This window comes from Dama dama, chromosome 9, assembly GCF_033118175.1.
Source record: "Dama dama isolate Ldn47 chromosome 9, ASM3311817v1, whole genome shotgun sequence".
NCBI lineage: Eukaryota > Metazoa > Chordata > Mammalia > Artiodactyla > Cervidae > Dama > Dama dama.
The window spans coordinates 62,541,510-62,567,862 of NC_083689.1; the positions used below are offsets into that span (position 1 = coordinate 62,541,510).

The 26,353-nt window shown below is 44.9% G+C and overlaps 1 protein-coding gene across 1 annotated transcript in view; it reads left to right on the forward strand.

The window, feature by feature from the left end:
- ADRB2 (adrenoceptor beta 2) overlaps positions 1 to 12,639 on the forward strand; it is a 98,346-nt gene extending 85,707 nt beyond the window's left edge. Inside the window, exons 2-3 of the mRNA XM_061151681.1 lie at positions 10,676 to 10,731; positions 12,586 to 12,639. Of these exons, the coding sequence (XP_061007664.1) occupies positions 10,676 to 10,695 (20 nt within the window). The 3' untranslated portion in view covers positions 10,696 to 10,731; positions 12,586 to 12,639. The remainder of the gene's footprint in view (positions 1 to 10,675; positions 10,732 to 12,585) is intronic.
- The last annotated feature ends 13,714 nt before the right edge of the window (positions 12,640 to 26,353 follow it).

A 26,353-nucleotide genomic window follows, 5' to 3' on the forward strand; every position in this document is an offset into this window, starting at 1 on the left:
TTCGCCTGGCAATCTTGATTCCAGCTTGTGCTTCCTCCAGCCCAGCGTTTCTCATGATGTACTCTGCATATAAGTTAAATAAGCAGGGTGACAATATACAGCCTTGACATACTCCTTTTCCTATTTGGAACCAGTCTTAACTGTTGCTTCTTGACCTGCATACAGGTTTCTCAAGAGGCAGGTCAGGTGGTCTGGTGTTCCCATCTCTTTCAGAATTTTCCACAGTTTATTGTGAGCTACATAGTCAAAGGCTTTGGCATAGTTGATAAAGCAGAAATAGATGTTTCTCTGGAACTCTCTTGCTTTTTCAATGATCCAGCAGATGTTGGCAATTTGATCTCTTGTTCCTCTGCCTTTTCTAAGTAAGTTAATACAAAAAAGTCTTGGCACAGAGCCTGGACTAAAGTATCCAGTAACTGTTAAACATCAGTATTATCATTACTGCCACTTGATTGTTAAGGTCTCCATCAACCAGAAGCATTAGGAATCTGTGATCATGCAGATGCACCATAAACATGCACTCACATACCTATTCATGCATGCTAAGTCACTTCAGTTATATCTGACTCTTTGCAACCCCATGGACTGTAGCCTACCAGGCTGGTCTGTCCATAGGATTCTCCAGGCAAGAATACTGAAGTGAGTTGCCTGCCACCACCCAACCTACAATCTCCACTCTTTTCAAGACACAGGAGAGATATGATATTATTTCACAAAATGGATAAATTCTGTTTCTATTGAAAGTAGCTTTTATAAAACAATATTTCAATATTTCTTTCATTCCTTGATTCACTTGACAAACATTTACAAAGCTCCCATTTCGTGTGCCAGGATTGGTATTAGGGATATAGATAGAAGAGACAAGTAAAGAAAGAGAGAATCACATTAACAATGCTAGCCGGGCTGTGTCAAATGGCTAGTGACCCATGCATTCATTCACCCAACAAATATTTATTGTGCAACTACTATGAGCCAGGCAGCACGCTGAGGACACAGTGACAGTGACGAAAAATCAGGACTCAGCCCTGTGGGGTTTTCATTTCTAAGGGGTGTGGATAGCAAGGGCTAAGAAATTACATGGAAAGAAAGAGCCATAGGGTGTGGGAGGTGGCGTGGAGGGAAGGAAAGGCAACCTGAGTGCAGAGAATAAGAGGACTTTGGCTGCGTTGATTCAAGAGAGGAGCAAGGGTGTAGCCCCAGATAAGGCGGGGCTAAAGGGAAGACTGTGTACAAAATTATTTATCCAAGGAATTTCCAAGAACACTACTGTTTGCTTCTATTAATTTGTTCCTAGAAGGACGCATATTACTTTGGGGGGAACTCATGTTTTTATTTTAAATGAGCTCTTTTATAAACAATTATTGAAAGGACATTTGATACAAGAAATATAATTTTAATTAGAACCTAGCATTAGTCTTGTTTTCATGAGAAATTGGCTAAGGTCTTGTTTCACAGAACTTTTCATTCTGGGAAGTTAGTTTGAAAAGAAAGTAAATAACTTCATTTAAGAGACATTGAGCATGACTTTCAATGCAGTGCCCAAGTTTTGTATTCAGGAAGGAGCTAGAAATTTGAAGAAGACTCAAATTTGAATCCTCAATTTTTACTAATTGAATTCTTCTCTCTGAACCTATTTCATCTTTGGTGAAATGTAGAGCCTGACAGCTACCACAGAATGAAAATAACACAAGAGATAACAGATGTGAAAGTGACCCATAGATGTTAAAGCATATAAAAGCTATTTGTATTTATTTTATTTTAACTTCCTTTGTTTTCCTTGCCACAAGCATCATAAGATCAGATTATTTTTGTGACCCCTGATTGCTTTGTATTAGGAAGGAAGAATCAATATCTAACAATGGCATTGGAATTGTCTTGGGCTCACATGTCACCAAGCATTCTCCAATATGATCTGTCAGTGAAGCCCATTCAAGCAAAGAACCTTCTGAGGCTGATCCTAAAATACTACACAAGTAGGACTGTTAAAGACAGACGTTCATTAAGATTCTGAGCCAGAGTCCAGCTTCCAGGACTCTGCCATCTGCCCCCCCACACACCATGCAACCTTGAGTTTATTCATCACCATCTACAATATCAACTCTTTCCTTCTTTTTGTCCCATCTGAATCCACCAAAAAACAACCTGTGTGTTCTTACACTGGTTAAGGTCTCTATGATTTTTAGGGTTTTTTTTGTTTTTGTTGTTGTCTATCCATAAAAAGGACAGATAAAGGAAAACTACCCCATGAATTGTTTTCAGGATTAAAGGCGATCATGCATTGTGAGGATTTTACACAGTTTGAGACTACTGTCAATACTCAAAGTGTTTGCTATCATTATTATTACTGATAGTGTTTCCTTCCCTCCTTCCATCCCTCTCTTGCTTCCTTCTTCCCTGTTCTGTCACTAACTTGGGTCCCTCCTTCCCCTGCACTCCCCACTTCCTCCTGCCTTCCCCTGTCTGCCTGCCCTTGCCCCGAGTGTCCTCGCCTCCCCTCACCCTGACAGCTTCCCAGCCATGAGTCATGGGAGTTTGCCCCCACACTGGCTCCCGGAAGGCTGTCCCTGGCAGGCTGGCAGGCTGCAGAGGAGACACAAGCCTGGGGCAGGAGACAACTGCTGCCAGGCTTGCATTCGCCAGATGGAGCCAGCCTGGAACTTGACTTTAGGGACATTCTAGGACGTGAACAAGCATCTGTGGTGCCACCAGCCATTATTTGGGGGGACTGAAAGAGGACCAGAGTCCCTGAAGCCTGGGAGAAGAGAAATGTTGTATCACCCATCTTTGCGTAAAGGGGAGAATGAATGATTCTGGTCATTTTAAACCATTCTTTTAATATCTGGGAAACTCTCCACTAAGTTCTCTCTCCATCTGTAAGTGCCAGGGACCTTGGCTGAGCTCTGCGCCTCTTTCCATCTCCTTCCACCCCTTATTTATCTCCCAGTTTGAATTTGGCATCAGACTCTGACACCTGCTGACTTGTCCTCTCTCCTCTATGGGACTCAGAGCTCCTAAAGCACAATCCTCTGTCCTGTGACACTAAATTGTTTTAGTCTTGTGCATGTGGGTGAGGAGCACACTTGGAATCGGACAGACCTAGGATTTAATACTATGTTTGCCAGTTTGTTCTTATGACCCTGTACCAAGTGTTAAATTCTCTATTTGCTCATTTACCCATTCAACAAATATTCATTGAGCACCTACTATGTCCCAGGCACTGTACCAGGTGTTGGAGACAGAGGACTGAAGGAGGAAGGCAGTCTTTGCCCTCAAGCAGCCCACAGTGAAGGAGACAGATGCAACAGAAATCACCAACAGTAAAAATAACACACTGGGCTGAGTCCCATAAATGAAACATTGAGGAACTAAGCGAAACATAACTGGGTGGGAAGGGTGGTGTGTTTAGTCGCTCAGTCGTGTCCGACTCTTTGCAACCCCGTGGAATATAGTCCGCCAGGCACTTCTGTCCATGGGCATTCTCCAGGCAAGAATACTGGAGTGGGTTGCCATGCCCTTCTCCAGGGGATCTTTCCAACCCAGGTCTCCCGCAATGCAGGTGGATTCTTTACCATCTGAGCCATCAGGCAAGCCCTGTTTTAATGAAGTGGACAGAGACAGCCTAGAGCAGCAGTTCTCAGCCTCAGCTCTATTAACATTTTGGGCCCAACATGTCCTTGTTAGGGTGGGGGTGAGGCTGACCTGAGCACCGTGGGATGCTTAAAAACAGCGTTGGTGGCCTCTACCCACTAGATGCCAGTGGCCGTCTCTCACATTGTGACCACAAAAATGCCCCCCGAGACATTGCCGCTCCCCTGGGGAGCGGAAGAAAGGGACCAAAATTACTCCCAGCTGAGAACCACGGCTTAGCGTGTGAGTCACACAGACTTGAGTCTTTGAGTCTTTCTTCTGCCATCTATTTGCCACAGTGACTTGGGATAGGTAACTAAGCTCGGTGAGTCTGTTTCCTTGTGCATGTAAAGGAGAGTTGCTGTGAGGAGTAACGTCTCTTGGCACCTTTATGAGGAAGAAATGAGGTTAACAGTTCACAGAAAGCCCTCAGTAACGTAGCAGTTGCTGCTGCGATCACTAACATTGCATGTGTGTCTCTTCGACTGGCCTCTGGCCCCTGGGGGACAGGAACTGGCTCACAACCCTGTCTGTGTCCCCAGCCCACAGGTCAGAAGCCAGGACTCCTGGCAAACCTGGTGAAGCTCTGAATCATAAATCTCACAGTCCCCCCTCCCACCCACCCACATACATAGTACAGAAGAGATAATCAATGCCAACCAGTGACTGGCTCTGATTGGACCTCCGGTAGTCCCATTTCTCGATGACTTGATATCTGGTCAGAATCAGGCTTTTTTAGTGAAGAAAGAGGCGGCTCCTCCCTGCCCTGCTAAGTGTAGTCTGTACACTTTGGAAAGCTCATTCCCTCATGGGGAGTGGCTGATGAAAGATAATATTGCCTCTGGTCTTCCTCTTCTCCCTCAAACAATTGAAGGGGCCTTTCCTTTTCCCGTTTGGCTGGTTTGAAGCCCCTGATATGTTTCTGCATGTCAGATCTTGCCTCTGCGCAGGATTTGAGGCTCAGCCAGACTGAAAAGCATTTGTTTTCAGACTTCCATGCCAATCTGGGGTGAGCGGGCTAGCATCTTGTGGGCTGTTCTTGAGCATTCCACAGAACTGGACTTGAGGGGAGGGACAAGGTCAAACTTTCTTCAGCTTCCTCATTCTTCCTGTTTGTTGGGGAATGTGTGATTGCAGGCACTTTGTGCAAACTTCACACCCATCCTCACCTCATCATCCTGAAACTCTTTACAGATCTAATCATCCAGGATTCATTCATCTTCATAGTGTTAGCCACTCAGTCGTGTCTAACTCTTTGCGACCCCATGGACTGTAGCATGCCAAGCTCCTCTGTTCATGGGATTCTCCAGGCAAGAATACTGGAGTGGGGTGCCATGCCCTCCTCCAGGGGACCTTCCCAACCCAGGGATGGAACCCACATCTCCTGCATTGGCAGGAGGATTCTTTACCATTGAATCATCAGGGAAGCCCTCCTCCTTGACATAGATAAAAGCAAATCAAGAAGGGCATTTACTGAGTGAAGTAAGTCAGAAAAAGAAAAGCAAATATCATATATTAATGCATACGTAGGGAATCTAGAAAAATAGTACAGATGATCGTATTTGCAAGGCAGCAATGAGACGCAGACAGAGAACGGACAAGTGGCTATGAAGAGGGGAGAAGGGAGTGAGATGAACTGGGAGGTTGGGATTGACATATATACACTACCGTGTGTAAAACAGATAGCTAGTGGGAAGCTGCTGCATAACAAAGAGAGCTCAGCTCAGCACTCTGTGGTGACCTACAGGTGTGGGATGGGAGTGGATGTGGGAGGGAGGTCCAAGAAGGAGGGGATAGATGTATACGTATAGCTGATTCACTTGTTTGTACAGTAGAAATCAACACAACATTGTAAAGCAGTTATGCTCCAATAACAACAAAAGAATAACAAGTGCATTTATCTTAGCAGTTTCATCCCCTAAGAAATTATTTCAAATATGCTCCGAGGCCTTTTTTGTCCCTGTGCTTGGCAATGCTTGCTCAAGTCCTTCACAGCTTCCAGATCCTGTGTTGAAGCAATTTTGGCAAGAGAAAATAGGGCCTGATTAAAAAAAAAACAGTGTTTCCCGAAAAACGATAATATACAAGATTCTATTCTGAGCACTGTGGTGGTTGCAGTAATGAGTTCGGCCCAGTGCTCTGCGATGCCCTGTTATGGCTGCACAAAAGTGCTCAATGAATGTTCATTGGGTGAGGGCGTGGCTCTCTCAAGGGGGCAGCGGGGATAAGAGGACGGGTGCCTGTTGAACACCTGCCATATACCAGGACCTTTCTGGGCACTCTTGGTCCGAAGGCAAACAAGAGACAATCCTGGAAACAAACTTAGACCTGCCAGAGACAGGTCGGTCCACAGCAAATGTAATGTCATTTGGTAAGTGCTAGGGCTGGAGAAGACTCGTGAGAGTCTCTTGGACAGCAAGGAGATCAAATCAGTCAATCCTAAAGGAAATCAACCCTGAATTTTCATTGGAAAGGCTGATGCTGAAGCTGAAGCCCCAATACTTTGGCCACCTGATGCAAAGAGCCAACTCACTAGAAAAGACTGATGCTGGGTAAGATTGAGGGCAGCAGGAGGAGGGGGCAACATAGGATGAGACAGTTGGATGGCATCATTGATTTAATGGATATGAGTTTCAGCAAACTCCAGGAGGTAGTAAAGGACAGGGAAGCCTGGCATGCTGCAGTTCACGAGGTCACAAAGAGTCAGACATGATCGAGTGATGAACAACAGCAAAGGAGAAGGCTATGAATACTGGAGGAGTAGTGCTCGGCCAAGCCTGGGGGTCAGAGAAACCTTCCTGGAGGAAATGATACCCACACTGAGTCATGAGAAATGAAAATGATAGATCAGAATAGATATTTTAGATGACAACCAGAGGCATGAGGGCTGGTGGGAAGTAAAGCAACTGGGCTTCACTAAAGTGTCAAGAAAAAAAGGCAGGTAGTAGCAGAGAAGGCAATGGCGACCCAATCCAGTACTCTTGCCTGGAAAATCCCATGGACGTAGGCTGCAGTCCATGGGATCGCTAAGAGTCGGGCGACTTCACTTTCACTTTTCACTTTCATGCATCGGCGAAGGAAATGGCAACCCACTCCAGTATTCTTGCCTGGAGAATCCCAGGGACAGAGGAGCCTAATGGGCCCATCTATGGGGTGGCACAGAGTCGGAGACGACTGAAGCGACTTAGCAGCAGCAACAGTAGAGAATGAGACAGCAGTCAGAGTCAGGACTGGGAAATGAAGGGCCCTCGTGGCGGACGTGCACACAAGCTGCCCAGATCCTGCTGCCCAGTCCACAGCTCCTGCAGGGTCTGCCTCCATGGTCACAGAGAGCCATGGCACCTGAGTCCCACCCAGCAACAGAGGAGGCAGGAGCACTTTGGCCACTGTGGGGTGACACTGAAGGGTGACATTCACTCCCAAGCTCCCTACCCAGTTGTCTCAGGTTTTGTCAGGCCTGCTTTGACTTCTTCCTCTGTCCACTCCTACGTCCTCCCCTTTCTTTTCACAGGTATAGATCCTGTATCAACATCTCACACCCCAAACTCCATCCCCACATCTGGTTCCAGGAAACACAGCCTGCTTTAGCCTACAATGACAAACTAGAGATTGGACAATATTCCACCACCATAGCATTCAATCATTTTTCCTTTGAAACACAGACAATCCAGGTAGAGGTTTACACAGATTCTAACATTCTTCAATGTATATAGGATACCTGGTTCATAACTTGTGAAGAATTCCCGGAGAATTGGCTGGAACTAGTTATAAATTCCTTCACTCCTTTCTCACTGTTAAGGTGAAAATCTTCCTCATCACCCATGCATGCATGCATGCTAATTCGATTCAGTCATATCCAACTCTTTGTAGCACAACCGTATGGACTATAGTCCACCAGGCTCCTCTGTCCATGGGATTCTTCAGGTGAGAATACTGGAGTGGGCTGCCATTCCCCTCTCCAGAGGATCTTCCTGACCCAGGAATGGAACCTGCGTCTCTTATGTCTCCTGCACTGACAGGCAGGTTCTTTACCACTAGTGCCACCTGGGAAGCCCTCGTTACTCATATTTCCATGTAAAAGAACTTCATCTTGAAAACACTTCTGCCATCTTTCTTCCCGCAGCTCTCCTTACAGTAGGAAAAGGGGATTTATCTGACTGCTCAGTGTAGAAGAGATTCAGGGTTCTGGGTACACCCTTACTTCTGGGACAGGTTCTAGCAGAAAGGGGACTGCTATCAATCTGTGCCTGATGCCATGCAGGAAGCTTGGGGCCAGTTCTGCACCTGCTGGAAAGCCTTTGGTGGTCCTATCCTGCCAGGCACTGGTGAGACACAACAGCACACCCATTTGACTCCACAGCTAAGGAGAACCCCCAACCCAGCTTCAGTCAGTAATAATGCTGACATCGCAATCTTCATCTTCCTGACAGTTCTCAGCTCAGGCAGGGAAGAGGGATGCTATTTTCCAAGCCCTCTAAAATACGCCAACACTCCTAATCCAAAGGTTTAAAATGCATTAGTTTCTCGGCACTCAAAGAATATCAATAACTGCCATGTAAAGTAAATAAATGATCAAATAAATGCATTTTAATCTACCTAAAAGATACAATGCCACCAAGAGGAATTGTGATGGTATAAGTCAGCGGAGGGCTCCACCTGCACACACCAGGGATGATGGACAGAAGCTTCAATTTAAATTCTGCTTCCAATTGCATAATATTGCCTTAGTGGTGAGCCACAGCATACTTACATAAGGGACAAGCCAATGAAAACTTCAGAGTATTTTGTGTTAGGAATCTGGCCAAATATTCTGAGTGTGAGGACCACAGAACTTTCTAAAAAGGTTAAAGTGTCTTTTCCTCTAATGTATGAGAAAAAACAAGCAACAAATCAGATGAGCATCTTTTTCCAATCAATGACTAAAAGGTAAGCAGCGTGGTGGGCTTCCCTGATGGCTCAGCAATAAAGAATCCGCCTGCAATGCAGGAGACACAGGTTCAATGCCTGGGTTGGGAAGATCCCCTGGAGGATGAAATGGAAATCCACTTCAGTGTTCTTGCCTGGGAAATCCCATGGACAGAGGATGCCTGGCAGGCTACAGTCCATGTGATTGCAAAAGAATTGGACACAACTTAGCAACTAAACAACAACAAAGCATAGTAGTAGGGTATCAGCTTAAAGAGCGTAGGATGTGAAGTCCATAGACCTTGTTCCTGAGCCTAGTTACCATCACAGACTTGCTAAAGGACCACACTCTAGTCATTTTAACTCTCTCAGCTTCAGTTTCCATGCCTGTAAAATGTCCATGAGAGTACCTGACACGTTGTGCTCACAAGGTCTTATGAGAATCAAGCATGACATTATATTCTAAATCATACTAAAGGATAGCTTTTATTGGAAGCTGGGTGCTAAAAACAATGCTTTGGTCCTCACACCTTTAGTCCCTGCAAAACTGACTTGTTTGTGCTGCTTGACAGACATCAGTCCAAAGTGGCCACTTATTTTAAAAGATGAAGAATGAAAAGAAATATGAAGAATTGAGAGTGAGAGGCAGGGGTTCTGTCACCACCACGACCCCACCTTTCCCATCCCCTATTCCCCGCCCCCTACCTTCAGCTTTCTCTCTCTCCCCTTCACCTGCAGCTGTTCCACATTCTGGCTACATTCCAAAACTTCTTAAAACAGAACCCTGCCAAACAACACACGGTCCTCCTCAGAGCATGGTCCCATACCCTGTTTTCAGGAACCGTAGGGATCTACGTGAGAAGGAGTCAGCACGTGTGGACGATGTTGGTGACTAGCAAGAGGCCATTATCTGGGGCCAAGGAGCAGTGGGTCTTAAGATGAATAACTGGAGGAGGGCTGCAGGCAGGGTGCTGGGCTACTGAGGTTTCTGAGCAGAGAGGGGAAGGGACATGAGGCCAGCATCCTTCCAGGCCGGGCATTCTGGAAAGCTTGGTTGGGGCACCTGGCAGCTGCAGTGGGCTTGAAGATCTCTGCAGGATGATGCCTGTAGCCTTGTCACTAAACCTGACAGTTCCACAGGAGCACGGGGATGACAGGCCTTCCAGGCGGCAAGGTCCGTTTCACATCACATTCTCCATTTTTGCTGTAAGTCCATGTCTTCTATACCATTCTTTAATTTATTTAAATGAGTTCTTTTTTTCCTTCAGGAAATTTACTTTTTAAAGGACATTTAAAAAATCGCTCTCTGTGGTAAAACCCTCCGGAACTCACCCTTTTCACTGCTCCTCTTTCCAGGCCTGCGGGAAGATGGTAATCCCAGCACCTCCCCGTCCTTCACTGCCCTGATGTGGGTGGAGCCTCCTGGTGGTTCTGGCCAATGGACTGTGGAGGAATGATTCAAGCATTCGATGAAACAAATTCAACAGATTGTCCTATTTATTAAAACACAAAACTATTATATGTACTTTCTACATGAAAAGTGTTAGTCCCTCAGTCACGTCCGAGTCTTTGCAACCCTAAGGACTGTAGCCCGCCAGGCTCCTCTGTCCATGGGACTCTCCAGACAAGAATACAGGAGTGGGTAGCCTCTCCCTTTTCCGGGGAATCTTCCCGACCCAAGAATCAAACTGGGGTCTCCTGCATTGCAGGCAGATTCTTTACCAGCTGAGCTACCAGGGAGTTCTGCCTAAATAGTAGCAGTTCAGTAACATCTACCATACCTGCCTCTCTAAGTTGTTTCCCCCAGTCCACTGTGGGTTTGTCAAAGCAGCCTGTTGGTTTTCTTTAGGACACATCACAGTTTGTAATCACATCACTGGGGAGTTTTGTTTGTATTACGTGTTTATTCTTTTTCTCCTCCACTCACAAGTATATAAACTTCACAAGGCAAGGACAGAGTGTTTGTGTTCACTACTGTTCCCTCAACACCCAGTGGAGTTGCTGGCACAAAGTAGAGTTAGAAGTAGCAATGTGATAATAATAATAATCATAATAGCTACTATTTACGTTTTACACGTACTAACTCATTTAAATGTTCTAATAACCATTTTGAGTAGGCATTAACATTGCCCTCATTTTACAGGTGAAGAAACTGAGACATAAGCGAGATTAAGAAATTTGACTAAGATCACACAGCCGGTAAGTGTCAGAGCTGAGATTCCATTCTTTAGTGCACCACAAATATTTTATTGAATGATGAATGCATTCGTTAACACGATAATGGTTTGTGGTCTTCCTGATGTCCTTATATTCCAAGTACAAGTAGTGCAATTTGCCTTAGAATAAATGAGAATGATTAGCCTAATCAATAGAGTGAGTATGTGCAGGGAGGTCGTAGACGTTAAGAGGACAGGCAGCTGTTTTCCATTAAGAGGCAGTAACTCAAGCTTCATGAGACGGGTCTGATGGCTGGGCTGCAGACAAGGAGAAGGGTGTGCTGGCAGAGACGTGGGAAGCTCACTGGGCTCCAGACCATGTTACCTGGAGGACGCTCCCTGCCAAACCCAGTCACAGCCAGAGCTCCGAGAAAGGAGTTTTGGGAGCAGCTGAGAACTGACTGCCCCAAGGACTATGCCAAGAAAGTAAGAGAAACCAGCTTCTGAGTCAGGCCAGGGAGATTTCTGTTCTGTTCTGACCTGGCCTTTAGAGGCAAGACCTTCCTGGAAGCCACACCTTACTGAGTCCTGTGAGGTGGATCCCAACAGCTGCCAATGTCAAGAAGAAAAATAATCATAGTATAAGGCAATGAAATCCATCATGTTCTTGCCATTTGCCAGGTGTGAGGCAGGGGCTTTAGATAAATTATCTCCTTTAATTCTCATAATAACTCTGGAGGTAACTTCAACCTTCATTTTGTAAATAACTGTTTCTCAAGTCACTGCTTATGTTGAGGAAGTAAGTACTCTTTAATTCTCTTTTACAGATGAGGAAAAAGAGACTTGAAAAAATTGAGTAACTTGCCCAAGTTGGATATTAGAACTTGAACTCAGGTCTGCCCAGTGCTAAAATCATCTTTCTTCACCTCTACTCTGAATTGCCTTCTGATTGTTAAAACCACCATTTATTTCTGTCTATGTGTGAGGTACTGTACTGTAATCATCAGAAAAAAATCATTCAAGGAGATAATGTTGCCTGGTTCATAATAAATGGTCAGTAAATATTAGCTTATGTTATCCTACATATTATATGTTTATACACTGTGATGGTTAATTTTATGTGTCAACTTGGCAAAGCCACAGTGCCCAGATATTTGGCCAGACACAGCTGGATATTGCTGTGAAGGCATTTCTAGATTAAGTTAACATATAAATCTGTTGACTGTGAGTAAAGCAGATTAACGACCCCCCATAATGTGGATGGGCTTCATCTAATCACTTGAAGAACGTGAAGGAAAAAGACTGTCCTGCCCAAAGGAAGAGCAAATTCTACCTCCAGACAGGCTTCAGACTCAAGCTGCAATGTCAACTCTTCCCTAGGTCTTCATCCTGCTGACCTATCCTGAAGATTTTGGACTTGGCAACCTCCACAATCACATGAGCTAATCCCTTAAAATCAATCAATATTTATATATATATAGATATAGATATAGGTATAGATATCCATGATATATATACTACTGTTTCTATTTCTCTGGAGAAGTTTGACTACTATACTGGAGGGGATTGCCATTTCCTTCTCTGGGGGATCTTCCTGACCCAGGGATTGAACCCAGGTGTCCTGCATTGCAGGCAGATTCTTCATCTCAGCCACCAGGGAAGCCCAGAGATATATAAAATAATGAAATAATCAGATGAGCAGATACAATCTGGAAAGGTCTATATGAGAGGCAAAGAATTCAAACTGCCCAAATTCTTCTAGAAATCTAGCTCCTAATGAAGAATACAGCCTACAAGTCACAATCGTCTCCACTTATGTGAAAAGCTGGTTTTCCTAATTTGGTTAGAAATTAATTAGAGATTAATGGTAGCTCTTCTCATTCTCTCCTCCCTCCAGGCCTCTTTTCCATCAATAAAATGACAACTGCAGAAATGAACAGGCAAGCCCGCTGAAAGGTCAGGTCCTTCCTTTGCCCTCTCCCCTGCCCCCCAAGCTCAGTGTGGGGATGGGGACTGTCAGTGCAGGTGCTGAAGAAAGAGCCCCTGTCCGGCAGCCAGAAATTCCGTGGGCTGGGCCCAAGGTCACCACTCACCAGCCTGGTCACCTGGGACAGATCTCTTTCACAGGTCCCGGCTTTAGTTTCCTCCTTACCACAACAGTAGTGATAATGATTAATCTGAGGGTGACTGCAGAAATCAACATGAAATCCTATTTGTGACACTATTTCATGAAGAGCAGATTTTCTCTCTCAGAAAGCAGCCCGTGTGTTAGTCATTCTGTTGTGTTCAAGACCCCATGTGACTTCAATTCCATGTGACCCCATAGACTGTAGCCCACCATGTAGCTCCTCTGTATATGAAATTCTCCAGGCAAGAATACTGGAGTGGATTGCCATTCCCTTCTCCAGGGGATCTTCCCGACCCAGGGATCAAACCCAGGTCTCCTGCGTTGCAGCCAGATTCTTTACCGTCTAAGCCACAAGGGAGTCCCTAGAAAGCAGTCTGGTTGTTGAGTAAATGTCAGCGTATCAGAGCAGGGTCAGCTCTGGGTAGTGCTCTGGAGTCAGTTGGCCGGGGTGGTTGATGGTCACTGCTCACGTGCCTCACTGCTACTGATAGGGAGGGCATGAATGGTCATAACAGCCCCTTCAGTGGCAGGCATTTCAAGCTCCAAATACTTAGCCTCATGTTCTCTTCCTAATGGCCCCATCAGCTAGGCAGCCCGGGGAGGAAGAGGTTACACTCATGGTCGCACACCAGGGACGAGACCTGGCTTGGCTGCAGCCCCATCTAGATTTGAAATCCAGGGTCTCTCCCTCCCCAGCTCCAGGTAAGGTAAGCTGATAGAACTTAACCTAGTGATTCAGGGGCCAGGAGAACAAAGTGACTCAGTCACAAATCCTCCTTCTAAAGCCAAGGCCCTCTCACCACGGAGGAGAATCTGGGAGACAGATGAGTTCTGGAAAAAGAAATTAATTTGAAAAAAAAATAATAGAGAAACTGCCAGCAAGATTCTAATCCAAGAATTGGGGTGCCAGAAGAACCAAGAATCATTCATCAAATGTCTCCTGGAACTCAAACCTGATAAATCGCTTTCCCTGTTATCTTAGAATTTTGGGGAAATGGAACAGATTTTCATATGACTAAGCTTGGTCACCAACTCACTCTGTGACATTAAACAAGTCATTTAGTATCTCTGAGTCTCAGTTTTCTCTTCTTAAAAAAACTCAAAGTGGTACAAAATTAGTTTCCCAAACTTTAGACATTAGACTTTTGGAATTATGATTTTTGTCATCACACAGCTAATGTTTGCCAGCTATTGTTCTCTGAAAGTGAAAAGGGAAAGTATTAGTCACCCAGTCATATCTGATTCTTTGCCACCCCGTGGACTGTAGCCCACCAGGCTCCTCTGTCCATACAAGAATTCTTCAGGCAAGAATACTGGGGTAGGTACATGTATTTGTATATTTTAAAAGGAAGGAAACATGCTATCACTTCATAAATGTAAAAACAGAGTCTTTTGCATTAATAATTTGCAATGAATACATAATTATTACAATTTTTAAAATTCTCACATGCCAGATTCCTGAAAGCATTCCTCACACTCCCTCTGGGGGTCACTCGCCCCCAGTCTGCCATTCCACCAACGAAAAACATTGATTACTTTCAGCACTGCTAACTCCCAGGGAAGCCTTCCTGAACCCCTGCATTAGGCTAGTTCCCTCTGCAAGTCCCTATGGAGTCATTCATTGTGCTTCTCTGTCGTTCACAGAAGTCTGTCTTCCCTGCTAAAAGGGGTGGCTGAGGGTATTGGCTCCAGTGCGCATTGCTACATGTATCAGCTTGGTCACCTTACTTAACAGTGTTACCTTACCTTATCTAAGACTCAGCTTCTTTAGCCACAGAAGGAGGTTTATTTTTTTCTTCAGTGAATGGAATCTGAAAAAAAAAAGTTAAAAATAATTTGGGTGAGAAAGGCAGAAGAGACTTAAGGTAGCCCAGAAGAGTTGAAATCAAGGGAATAATCTATCAATTGGAGGAGATAGGAGAATGCTTATATTATTCAATATAATCTACATTATTCAACATAATTCACTCCATTCACATTATTTGTTACAACTATTATGACCATAACTGATAGTTATTTAGTGGTTACTATTGTGCCAAGTACCTCTTATGCATGATTTCATCTAATTTCCACAACTACTATTATTACCACTTTTGTTGTTCAATTGCTTAGTGGTGTCTGATTCTTTGCGACCCCATGGAGCAGCACGCCAGGCTCCTCTGTCCTCTACTATCTTCCAGAGTTTGAATTGCCCTCTGCTCTACCCCAGTAGCATATTGGACATTTTATTCTCACTTTTCAGACAAAGAAATTAAGAGAGAGACTACATGTGTGGTCCAAGAACACAACCAGTAAGTGGCAGAAGAGGGACTTGAACTTGAGTCTACATAACTTGAGACCCCATGCTGTAGCCCCAGGTAGCACAGTTCTGGTACTAGGCACCGTGGTCACGCCTCCTCCAGGCCCCAAGCTGACCACCTGCTCCCTTCCAGACGCTGCTCGTCCTGTGACCAGTTGCATGTGATTGATTCCTGAGAGGACACAGCAGCATGTGTCTTATCTCTTCTGTAACTCAATTTCCTTCTGAGCTGTCCCTCTTCCTTTCTTTCACTTTCTGATCCTTCCTACGAGCATCACCAGATTAAAGTTTGTGGTCCTCAACGTGTTGCAGGAAGCCATCGAGTGCCCCTCCCTCGCCAAGGAGTGACAGTGGCTCTGAAGCAAAGCACCAGTGAATCTGGTGGCTTCTAAACAGAGTTCCATGGTGGGAACTCAAGGAGAGAGCACCTGAAAGGGTAGGTCAGCTTCATCTTTATTATACAATTACTCCCTGCATTGCATCGGTCGAACAAGGCTAAACTCAGGAAACTACTAACAGAATGGCCCTGGGTAAAGAATGCAAAGACCCAGACTTTCTTCTGGCTAGGCCACTAAGCAGCTATCTCTGGGCTGCAGTTCTCCTCATTGGTAATATGAAAATAAACAACCTGTCTTACAGTACTAGTTGGGGACCCAAGGAGAGACAGTGGACAATATTGTGCACGTGAAGTATGCATGAGGTGTACAGGTAAGCAAACCCATGTGAAGAATTATGGTTAAAAGCAATGTGTCTCTCTCTCTCTAGCATTTGAAAAAACTCTTTTCCCTTTTTCCCTTCCATGGATCCTGGTTCCCATTAATGCTGATCTCCTGTTCATGCCATTTTCATTTCATCTTCCCGGGTCCTCCAGATGCCATCTCCTCCCTCTGCATCAGTGCAAATTATAGGTCTTTGGGTCCTAAATCCAACTGACTGTTGTCTCTGATCCAACAAGCTGGACTGCTGATTTGGCATGACCCAGAGTAGACACCAGCTTAAACAGACCTGCCACCTCTGTGCTCCTTTACATTGTCTTGGCCCTCATCACCTCCCTGTACCTTCCTTAGAGATTTCTGGCCATCCTGGGACAGGCAAAAGCTGATTGGGTCACGATCTCCATTATTCATCCTCTATGCTCACAAGCTCTCAGGTGAGGCAACCACATGAAGGTGGCCCCATCCCTGAGAACTACTGCCCTCAGCTCTGCTCCAGGCCAGCCTACCACCTACTGTAACTGCCCCACAAATTTCAGAAATTTAATGGACAAGCCAGGTCCTGGAGCAGCAGATCAAAGAGATAAATATTCTGATTAAAATATTCCTTATCAAGAGTGAAGATATTTGCATGATGCAAGACATGCCTGAGTGTGCCCTTCTTCAGCCCAGAGCAAGCGGGTCAGAGCTTCCCTGATCCCACAAGTAGTTGTTGGAGGCAGGAGCCATGGAACCGTAGCCTCCTTAGCAACAGCAAACTCAAGGGCATCAGGTTCTTAGCTGTATTCAAGAGACCCTCAGCCAGGGCTCTCTTGTCCCAGATGGACAGTGATTAAAAATTTAACAATAAATAAGTGCTTTACCTGGAGGAGCTTAACTCTAGGTTTTGAAATTTATTTCTTTTTGCCTCCTGCTACATGTCTTTCCCACCTGCCCACCTTCTGGAAATTCAGACTGAAAATCTTCTGCAAAGCTAAATTCTTGGTGTTTTCAATTAATTAGTTAGTCTGGGAGATGGTGAAGGACAGGGAAGCCTGGTGTGCTGCAGTCTGTGGGGTCACAGAGTCTGACATGACTGACTGACTAAGCAGCAAGTTAGTCTGTGAGACATCAATAGGTGTGATCCTCACTTACAGAAATTAACACATGAAAAAAACTCCACTGGAAGATGGCGGAGGAATAGGACGGGGAGACCACTTTCTCCCCTACAAATTCATCGAAAGAACAATTTAACGCAGAGCAAACTTCACAAAACAACTTCTGATCGCTAGCTGAGGTCATCAGGCACCCAGAAAAGCAGCCCATTGTCTTCAAAAGGAGGTAGGACAAAATATAAAAGATAAAAAGAGAGACAAAAGAGCTAGGGACAGAGATCCATCCCGGGAAGGGAGTCTTAATAGAGGAAGTTTCCAAACACCAGGAAACCCTCGCACTGGCGGGTCTGGGGGAAGTTTTTGAATCTCGGAGGGCAACCTAACTGGAAGGGGAAAAATAAATAAACCCCACAGATTACGTGCCTAAAAGCAACTCCCAGCAGAAAAGTACCCCAGACGCCCGCATCCGCCACTAGCAAGTGGGGACAGAACGGAGAGGAGCGGGCAGCATTGCTTAGGGTAAGGACGGGGCCTGAGTGCCCTGAGGACAATCAGAGGGAGCTTTTGTGAGTTACCAACTTAAACTGTGGGATAGCAAAAGAGAGAGAGAAAATTAACCGGCCCAAACACACTGCCGGCCGTTCGCAGAACAAAGGGTCTGAGCAAGTCCAGAGGAGCTAGCCGGCTGTAAAGTAATTAGCCTCAAACTAAAAAAAAAAAAAAAAAAAAAACTCCACTGGACTGAAAATTCACATCACAAATGGTTGACTCTTTAAAGTCAGATCCCTATGTATATTGAGGATATAATTTGAACTCCAAAAGTTCGGGCTCCTGGACTGAGAAGGCACTCCAGGTATTTAAGGTACAAGCCCCTCCTAATCAAAAGTTTTATGAAATACTTCTATAATTATACAGATGAAAAAACAGAAGACAAAGAGGGGAAAGGACTTGCCCAATAGCACCTGGCAGCTCAGATGGACCTGTGCACAAAAGCCTGATCTTCTGATCCCTCTGCCAGTGGCTGCTCAGCCTCTGGTTTCTGCTAAATGACCGTTCCTTGAATGAGCTCAAGAAAGAATTTGGTATCCCTAAACAGGCTCTGACTTTTTCCATCGCACTAATCACAGTTTGTAATGATATATGATTTCTCAATGTCCCTCTTTCCAACTAGACAGTGCCCTCCATGAGACAGGGACCTGTCTCATGGTACAACCGAAATTTCTAGCACCTAACAGTGTTCAGCATATAGTGGAAAGTCAATAAATATGTACTGGATGGTTGGACAGATAGGATTTACAATGATATCTCCCACATAATAGAAAATAGGAATACTGGAAAGAGAGGGGTTTGCCCACAGTCAGGAACAAGTCTGTGCCATAAGCCCAGTGAAGGCAGGGGGACCTCACTCTCCCTCAGGCCTCAGTGTCCAGGCTTGGACCAAACTGGCTTTGACAAGCCTTCCAACTCATTATGGTCTATGTATATTTTGAATTTTATGTAATGAGTCCAGGATATGAATAGAACACAAAGTGACTGAACATTATGCATGCATGCGTGCTAAGTCACTTCAGTCATGTAGACTCTTCGCGACCTTATGGACTGTAGCCCACCAGGCTCTTCTGTCCATAACTCTCCAGGCAAGAATACTGGTATGGGTTGCCATGCCTTTCTCCAGGAGATCTTCCCAACCCAGGTATCGAACCCTCATCTCTTACATCTTCTGCATTGGCAGTCCAATTTTTTACCTCTAGTGCCATCTTAGAAGCCCCATACCAACCCATAAAAGGGCTGGGGTCCCTGAGGCCCCCACCCCCCAGCTTTATGGTTTCACACCGCCCTCTAGTGGCTAGAACATGTTACTAAACTTTGTGATTTTTTTTTTTTTTTTTTGAAAACTGAATTTATTATACTCAGCCAATTTGTAGTCCTGGCTGAGTATAATTAATAATTTACATATGTATGAAATATATTAAATCCATCAAGATATTCATTTATCCACTGAACAGTGGATAACTGTTCACAACTCACACCCAGGGCCTACTATACACCCAGGACAGGTGTCAGATATATTCCCTGCCCCTGCTTGTACCTCAGAAAGGGAAATACTCAGTTATCACACACAACTGGGTGAAGGACCAATGTGATGAGTGTTAAGAAGGAAGTATACAGAGTGTTAAAGTGGAATACAGCAAGCGATGGACCCTCTTAAGGAAGGCTTCTGTGAAGGAATCTTGCATAAGCTATTTGAAAGAGAAGGAAGAATTAGCATGACAAAAGTGAGGGAGGTGGGGACTGGGAGAGAAAGAGGCAAAGAATTCCAGGCAAGAAATAACTGGAGAGAGAAGGCCAGGTGGCCTGGGTGGAGAAGGGCACCAGATGAGGAGGAAAAAGTAGGTGGTATTATCACCCCCATCACTTTCCTGTTAGTGTGGAAACTGAAGCCAAGAGATGTGATGTGAGTTGCCTGTAAGACACAGCTTCTGAGTAGTGATAAAGAATACGAGGCCCAGGTGGCCAGGGTGGACACTAAAGGGTAGAAAGAGCTATGGGGATGGGAGGTGAGGCAGAGAGTGGCTGTGGGGGATGGGGGGGTGGTGTAGCACACAGCTCATTCAACCTAATGAAAGCTTAGGCAGTAGCTGCTGGAAGGTACTTGAAAGGTCACCTAGGCCTCCCTGGTGACAGGTGAGTAAACAGGCCCAGAGGATGGTCAGTCACGTAGCCAGTGGAAGGGAAAGCTCCTTCCCCCCACACCCTGAATCCTCAGGTCTGCAGGAGATCCCTGCCCCAGGTGCTCTGGTCCCCTTTGATGGACTCCACTTGTCCCCAGACTGGTCCTCTTCCAGCCTATGAGTACTTCAGTCCTAGGATACATCTGCCACACCCTGGGGGCAGGGGCTTCCGAGTCCACACGGATGAACTCTGCATCCCATGGACCCTGCCCGCAGGCCCCCACAGCAGGACCAACCAGCTATTGCAGCACTGAGTTCCTGCCATCTCTCTTGCCCTCTCTCCCTTTGGGGCCTGCCCGCAAACACTTCTTTCCACTCACACTACTCTTTCCTCTTCTCCCAGCCTGGATAACTGTGGTCCTTCTCCAGGGCTTAGCTCAGAGATCTTCCACTGCAGAAGCCATCCTCATTCTCCCTGGAACCCCCCTCTATCAAACTTCCCTAGTGGAGCACTGATCACACTACCTTCTGATTGCCTGTTGTCTTGTCCATCTCTCAAGTAGGCTTGAATACCCAGAGGCCAAAGACCACATAGATCTCATTTTCTCCTAATTCTCCAATTTCCAGCAACTAGCCCAGTGCCAGGCACTTAGAAGGTGCCCAGAACTATTCCTTTAATAAATAAAGGAAGGAAAATAAATTATTCAAACCTCCCAGCTCTACATTCTTCATTTCCATCAGCCCATCATCCTCTGCCCTCTTTATGTCTAATTGGGCCTGTTCACTGCTATCGTCTAGCCTGAGAGAAAGAAAACAGCTCTGACCCAGCCCAGGCAGTGATTCATCAACCTTATTACTTGTGGCAGCTGCTGGTGTCCCCTCACCTCCCAGGGAAAACGGAGCGAGAAGTAGCAAGGAGATGTCTACCTTTCAGACTTAGCATTCCATCCACCGCCAACACTTGTTTTCCTGGTGACTCAGAACACATTTGAAAGGTGAGTTTTCTTTCTAACCAGCTTCCACAGCATTCTGAGGCTTGGGTTTCACTGGGTGAGCCTACAAACCATCATGGACCCAAAGCCAAAAACTCATCCAAGGTAGCTCACAGTGAATCAGCTATCCTCCAGCTTACATGCAAAATGGAACCTGGTGGTCCTGTTCAATCAATGGTGTGTGTCTGTTGAAAGCCTGCTATGAGCCAGGCTATGTTAGCAGCTTTTCACCAGTGGAAAATAGTCAGACTTTGTCCCTTCCCTCTGCAGAACAACTTCTGGTAAGAAATCCAGAATTAAGCAACTTATTACACAATTGTTCAATGACAATTATGATGCAAACTAAAGAGGAAAAATGCACAGTGCTAAGAACACAGCCTGAGTGGCCCAACCTTACCTGGTAGGTCAGGGCAGCTGCCCCATGGCTGTGACCTTTGGGTTGAAAGCTAAAGGAGTAGGTGTTAAGTAGGCAAAGTAGAGTGGGAGTGTGTGTACATGTGATGTATGTGCATGCACACATGTGGGTACATGCAAACATGTATAAGCATGTACAGCCATAGGTGTAGTGTGTGTATGTATGAACATGTATGTGCCATATATGTTTTCTGTGTTCGCTGTTGTTTAGTCACTAAGTCAGTTTGAATCTTTTGCAGCACCATGAACTGTAGCCCACCAGGCTCTTCTGTCCCTGGGATTTCCTAGGCAAGAATACTGGAATGGGTTGCCATTTCCTTCTCCAGGGGATCTTCCCGACCCAGGGATTGAACTTGCATTTCCTGCATTGCAGACAGATTCTATACCTCTGAGTCACCAGGAAAGCCCACATATTGTGTGTATACATGTATGCATGTGCTTGCATGCACAAATGTGCACACACATACGCCAAAAGGATGTGTGTCCAAGTGTGAAGGCATGCAGGTGCATATATGTGTGTGTGTGTGTGTGTGTCCCAAACACATATGTGTCTCTTATAGAGTCAGACACTCTTCAGCTTCTGGGCCTCTTTTCCACCATAAGAAATCATCCTTGTGAAGCAGATTTCAGGGCTTCTCCATGTGGAACTGCGGTTCTCAAACCTCTTTCAGCTGTGGATCATTTCAATGACAATAACAACAGCTAGGGGGAGGAGCCAAGATGGCAGAGGAATAGGACGGGGAGACCACGTTCTCTCCTACAAATTCATGGAAAGAATAATTGAACGCAAAGCAAACTTCACAAAACAACTTCTGATCGCTAGCTGAGGTCATCAGGCGCCCAGAAAAGCAGCCCATTGTCTTCAAAAGGAGGTAGGACAAAATATAAAAGATAAAAAGAGAGACAAAAGAGCTAGGGACAGAGATCCATCCCGGGAAGGGAGTCTTAATAGAGGAAGTTTCCAAACACCGGGAAACCCTCGCACTGGCGGGTCTGGGGGAAGTTTTTGAATCTCGGAGGGCAACCTGACTGGGAGGGGAAGAATAAATAAAACCCACAGATTACGTGCCTAAAAGCAACTCCCAGCAGAAAAGTACCCCAGACGCCCACATCCGCCACCAGCAAGTGGGGGCGGAACGGAGAGGAGCGGGCGGCATTGCTTAGGGTAAGGACGGGGCCTGAGTGCCCTGAGGACAATCAGAGGGAGCTTTTGTGAGTTACCAACTTAAACTGTGGGACAGCAAAAGAGAGAGAGAAAATTAACCGGCCCTAACACACTGCCGGCTGTTCGCAGAACAAAGGGTCTGAGCAAGTCCAGAGGAGCTAGCCGGCTGCGGACCGGCCCAGCCCCGCCGGAGGCAGGAGGCAGGGGGGAGGGGAAAGGGGCAGGCTCGGCCCCTAGGACTGCATCCCCTACCACACTGCAAACAGGCCTCCAGTTTCTAATCAAAGACCTCCTGAGATGCTGGATGGTCGACATCCGCCAGGAGGGTCATGGGGAGACACAGAGCGCAGGCACCCGACCGGCGCGGGTGGGGACTGGGGCTGGGGACGTGGAGGGCAGAGGGCGCACGCACCGACTGGTGCAGGCGGAAACTGAGACTGGGACCACGGAGGGGAGAAGGCGCGCCGCACGCGGGGAGAGTGCGCCTGTCAAGCTCCTGGCTGCCTGAGCCGCTCGGACGGGTTAGGCACAAAAAGCAGGCGCAGCTTTTTGTTCTGCGCTTTTATGGAACACCCGAGGGCTGGAACCACGCGCAGCGCAGGGCACGCTCCATCTAGAACAGCCGGGAGCCTGAGCAGCGTAGACGGGGAAAGCAGCGCCAGCCCCTCCCCGCAGCGCGATGGAACTAGCAACCTGAATAAGAGACCACCTCCGCCCGCCTGTGTCAGGGCGGAAATTAGGCACTGAAAAGACCAGCAAACAGAAGCCAAATAAACAAAGGGAACCGCTTCAGAAGGGACCAGTGCAACAGATTAAAATCCCTGTAGATAACACCGACTACACTGGAAGGGGCCTGTAGATATCGAGAAGTGTAAGCTGGAACGAGGCGCTATCTGAAACTGAACTGAACCCACACTGACCGCAACAGCTCCAGAGAAATTCCTAGATATATTTTTACTTTTTTTTTTTTGTAAAAAAATTTTTTCTTTTTTCTTTTTTATTTTTTCTCTTTTATTTTCTTTTAAAATTCCCTATTACTCCCCCATTACGCCTTAACTTTCATTTTCATAGATTTTTATGATTTTTTTAAATAGGAAAAAAATTTTTTTTACTTTTTTTTTCTTTTCCTTTTTCTCTTCTTTTTTCTATTTTTCTTTTTCTCTTATTTCCTTTTAAAGTCCTCTATTACTCCTCTACTACTCCTTAATTTTCATTTTCATTACACTATAACCTTAAAAAAAAAGAGAAGTCCTATTTTTAAACTGAACTTCATATATATTTCTAAAATTTTTTTGTGTTTTGGCTTTTGTTTTTAATATTGTATTTTTAAGAGTCTAACCTCTACGCTAGATTTTTAATCTTTGTTTTTCAGTATATGATATAAACTGTGAACATTTAAGAATCCAATATTCAGTACCCATTTTTACTCAGGAGTGTGTTGATTATTGTCTCCCAATCTTGACTCTCTGTTTTCCACCTCAGAACACCTCTATTTCCTCCTTTCCCCTTCTCTTCCCAATCCAATTCTGTGAATCTTGGTGGGTGTCTGGGCTACAGAGAACACTCTGGGAACAGACAACTGCATAGATCTGTCTCTCTCCTCTTGAGTCCCCCTTTTTCTCCTGCTCATCTCTATCTCCCTCCTCCCTCTCCTCTTCTTCATGTAACTCTGTGAACCTCTCTGGGTGTCCCTCATGGGGGAGAATCTTTTCACCATTAACCTAGAAGTTTTATTATCAGTGCTGTATAGTTGGAGAAGTCTTGAGACTACTGGAAGAATAAAACTGAAATCCAGAGGCAAGAGACTTAAGCCCAAAACCTGAGAACACCAGAAAACTCCTGACTACATGGAACTTTAAGTAATAAGAGACCGTCCAAAAGCCTCCATACCTACACTGAAACCAACCACCACCCAAGAGCCAATAAGTTTTAGAGCAAAACATACCACGCAAATTCTCCAGCAACGCAGGAACATAGCCCTAAACGTCAACATGCAGGCTGCCCAAGGTCATACCTAACACATAGACCCATCTCAAAACTTATTACTGGGCACTCCATTGCACGCCAGAGAGAAGAAATCTAGTTCCACGCATCAGAACACCGACACAAGCTTCCTTAACCAGGAAACTTTGACAAGCCAATCGTCCAACCCCACCCACTGGGTAAAACCTCCACAATAAAAAGGAACCACAGACCTCCAGAATACATACAGAAAGCCCACTCCAGACACAGCAATCTAAACAAGATGAAAAGGCAGAGAAATACCCAACAGGTAAAGGAACATGAAAAATGCCCACCAAGTCAAACAAAAGAGGAGGAGATAGGGAATCTACCTGAAAAAGAATTTAGAATAATGATAATAAAAATGATCCAAAATCTTGAAAACAAAATGGCGTTACAGATAAATAGCCTGGAGACAAAGATTGAGAAGATGCAAGAAATGTTTAATAAAGACCTAGAAGAGTCAATTAAAAATGAATAATGCAATAAATGAGATCATAAACACTCTGGAGGGAACCAAGAGTAGAATAACGGAGACAGAAGATAGGATAAGTGAGGTAGAAGATAAAATGGTGGAAATAAATGAAGCAGAGAGGAAAAAAGAAAAAAGAATCAAAACAAATGAGGACAACCTCAGGGACCTCTGGGACAATGTGAAACGCCCCAACATTCGAATCATAGGAGTCCCAGAAGAAGAAGACAAAAAGAAAGGCCATGAGAAAATACTCGAGGAGATAATAGCTGAAAACTTCCCTAAAATGGGGAAGGAAATAGCCACCCAAGTCCAAGAAACCCAGAAAGTCCCAAACAGGATAAACCCAAGGCGAAACACCCCAAGACACATACTAATCAAATTAACAAAGATCAAACACAAAGAACAAATATTAAAAGCAGCAAGGGAGAAACAACAAATAACACACAAAGGGATTCCCATAAGGATAACAGCTGATCTATCAATAGAAACCCTCCAGGCCAGAAGGGAATGGCAGGACATACTTAAAGTAATGAAAGAGAATAACCTACAATCTAGATTACTGTACCCAGCAAGGATCTCATTCAGACATGAAGGAGAATTCAAAAGCTTTACAGATAAGCAAAAGCTGAGAGAATTCAGCACCACCAAACCAGCTCTTCAACAAATGCTAAAGGATCTTCTCTAGACAGGAAATGCAGAAAGGTTGTATAAACCTGAACCCAAAACAACAAAGTAAATGGCAATGGGACCACACCTATCAATAATTACCTTAAATGTAAATGGATTGAATGCCCCAACCAAAAGACAAAGATTGGCTGAATGGATACAAAAACAAGACCCCTATATATGCTGTCTACAAGAGACCCATCTCAAAACAAGAGACGCATACAGACTAAAAGTGAAGGGCTGGAAAAAAATATTTCACACAAACGGAGACAAAAAGCAGGAGTCGCAATACTCATATCAGATAAAATAGCCTTTTAAATAAAGGATGTGAAAAGAGACAAAGAAGGACACTACATAATGATCAAAGGATCAATCCAAGAAGAAGATATAACAATTATAAATATATATGCATCCAACATAGGAGCACCTCAATATGTACGGCAAGTGCTAATGAGTATGAAAGAGGAAATTAATACTAACACAATAATAGTGGGAGACTTTAATACCCTACTCACAACTATGGATAGATCAACTAAACAGAAAATGAACAAGGAAACACAAACCTTAAATGACACAATGGACCAGCTAGACTTAATTGATATCTATAGGACATTTCACCCCAAAACAATCAACTTCACCTTTTTCTCAAGTGCACACGGAATCTTCTCCAGAATAGATCACATCCTGGGCCATAAATCTGGTCTTGGAAAATTGAAAAAAATTGAAATCATTCCAGTCATCTTTTCTGACCACAATGCAGTAAGATTAGATCTCAGTTACAGGGAAAAAATTGCTAAAACTTCAAACATATGGAGGCTAAATAACACGCTTCTGAATAACCAACAAATCATAGAAGAAATCAAAAAAGAAATCAAAATATGCATAGAAATGAATGAAAATGAAAACACAACAACCCAAAACCTATGGGACACTGTAAAAGCAGTGCTAAGGGGAAGGTTCATAGCATTACAGGCTTACCTCAAGAAACAAGAAAAAAGTCAAATAAATAACCTAATTCTACACCTAAAGCAATTAGAGAAGGAAGA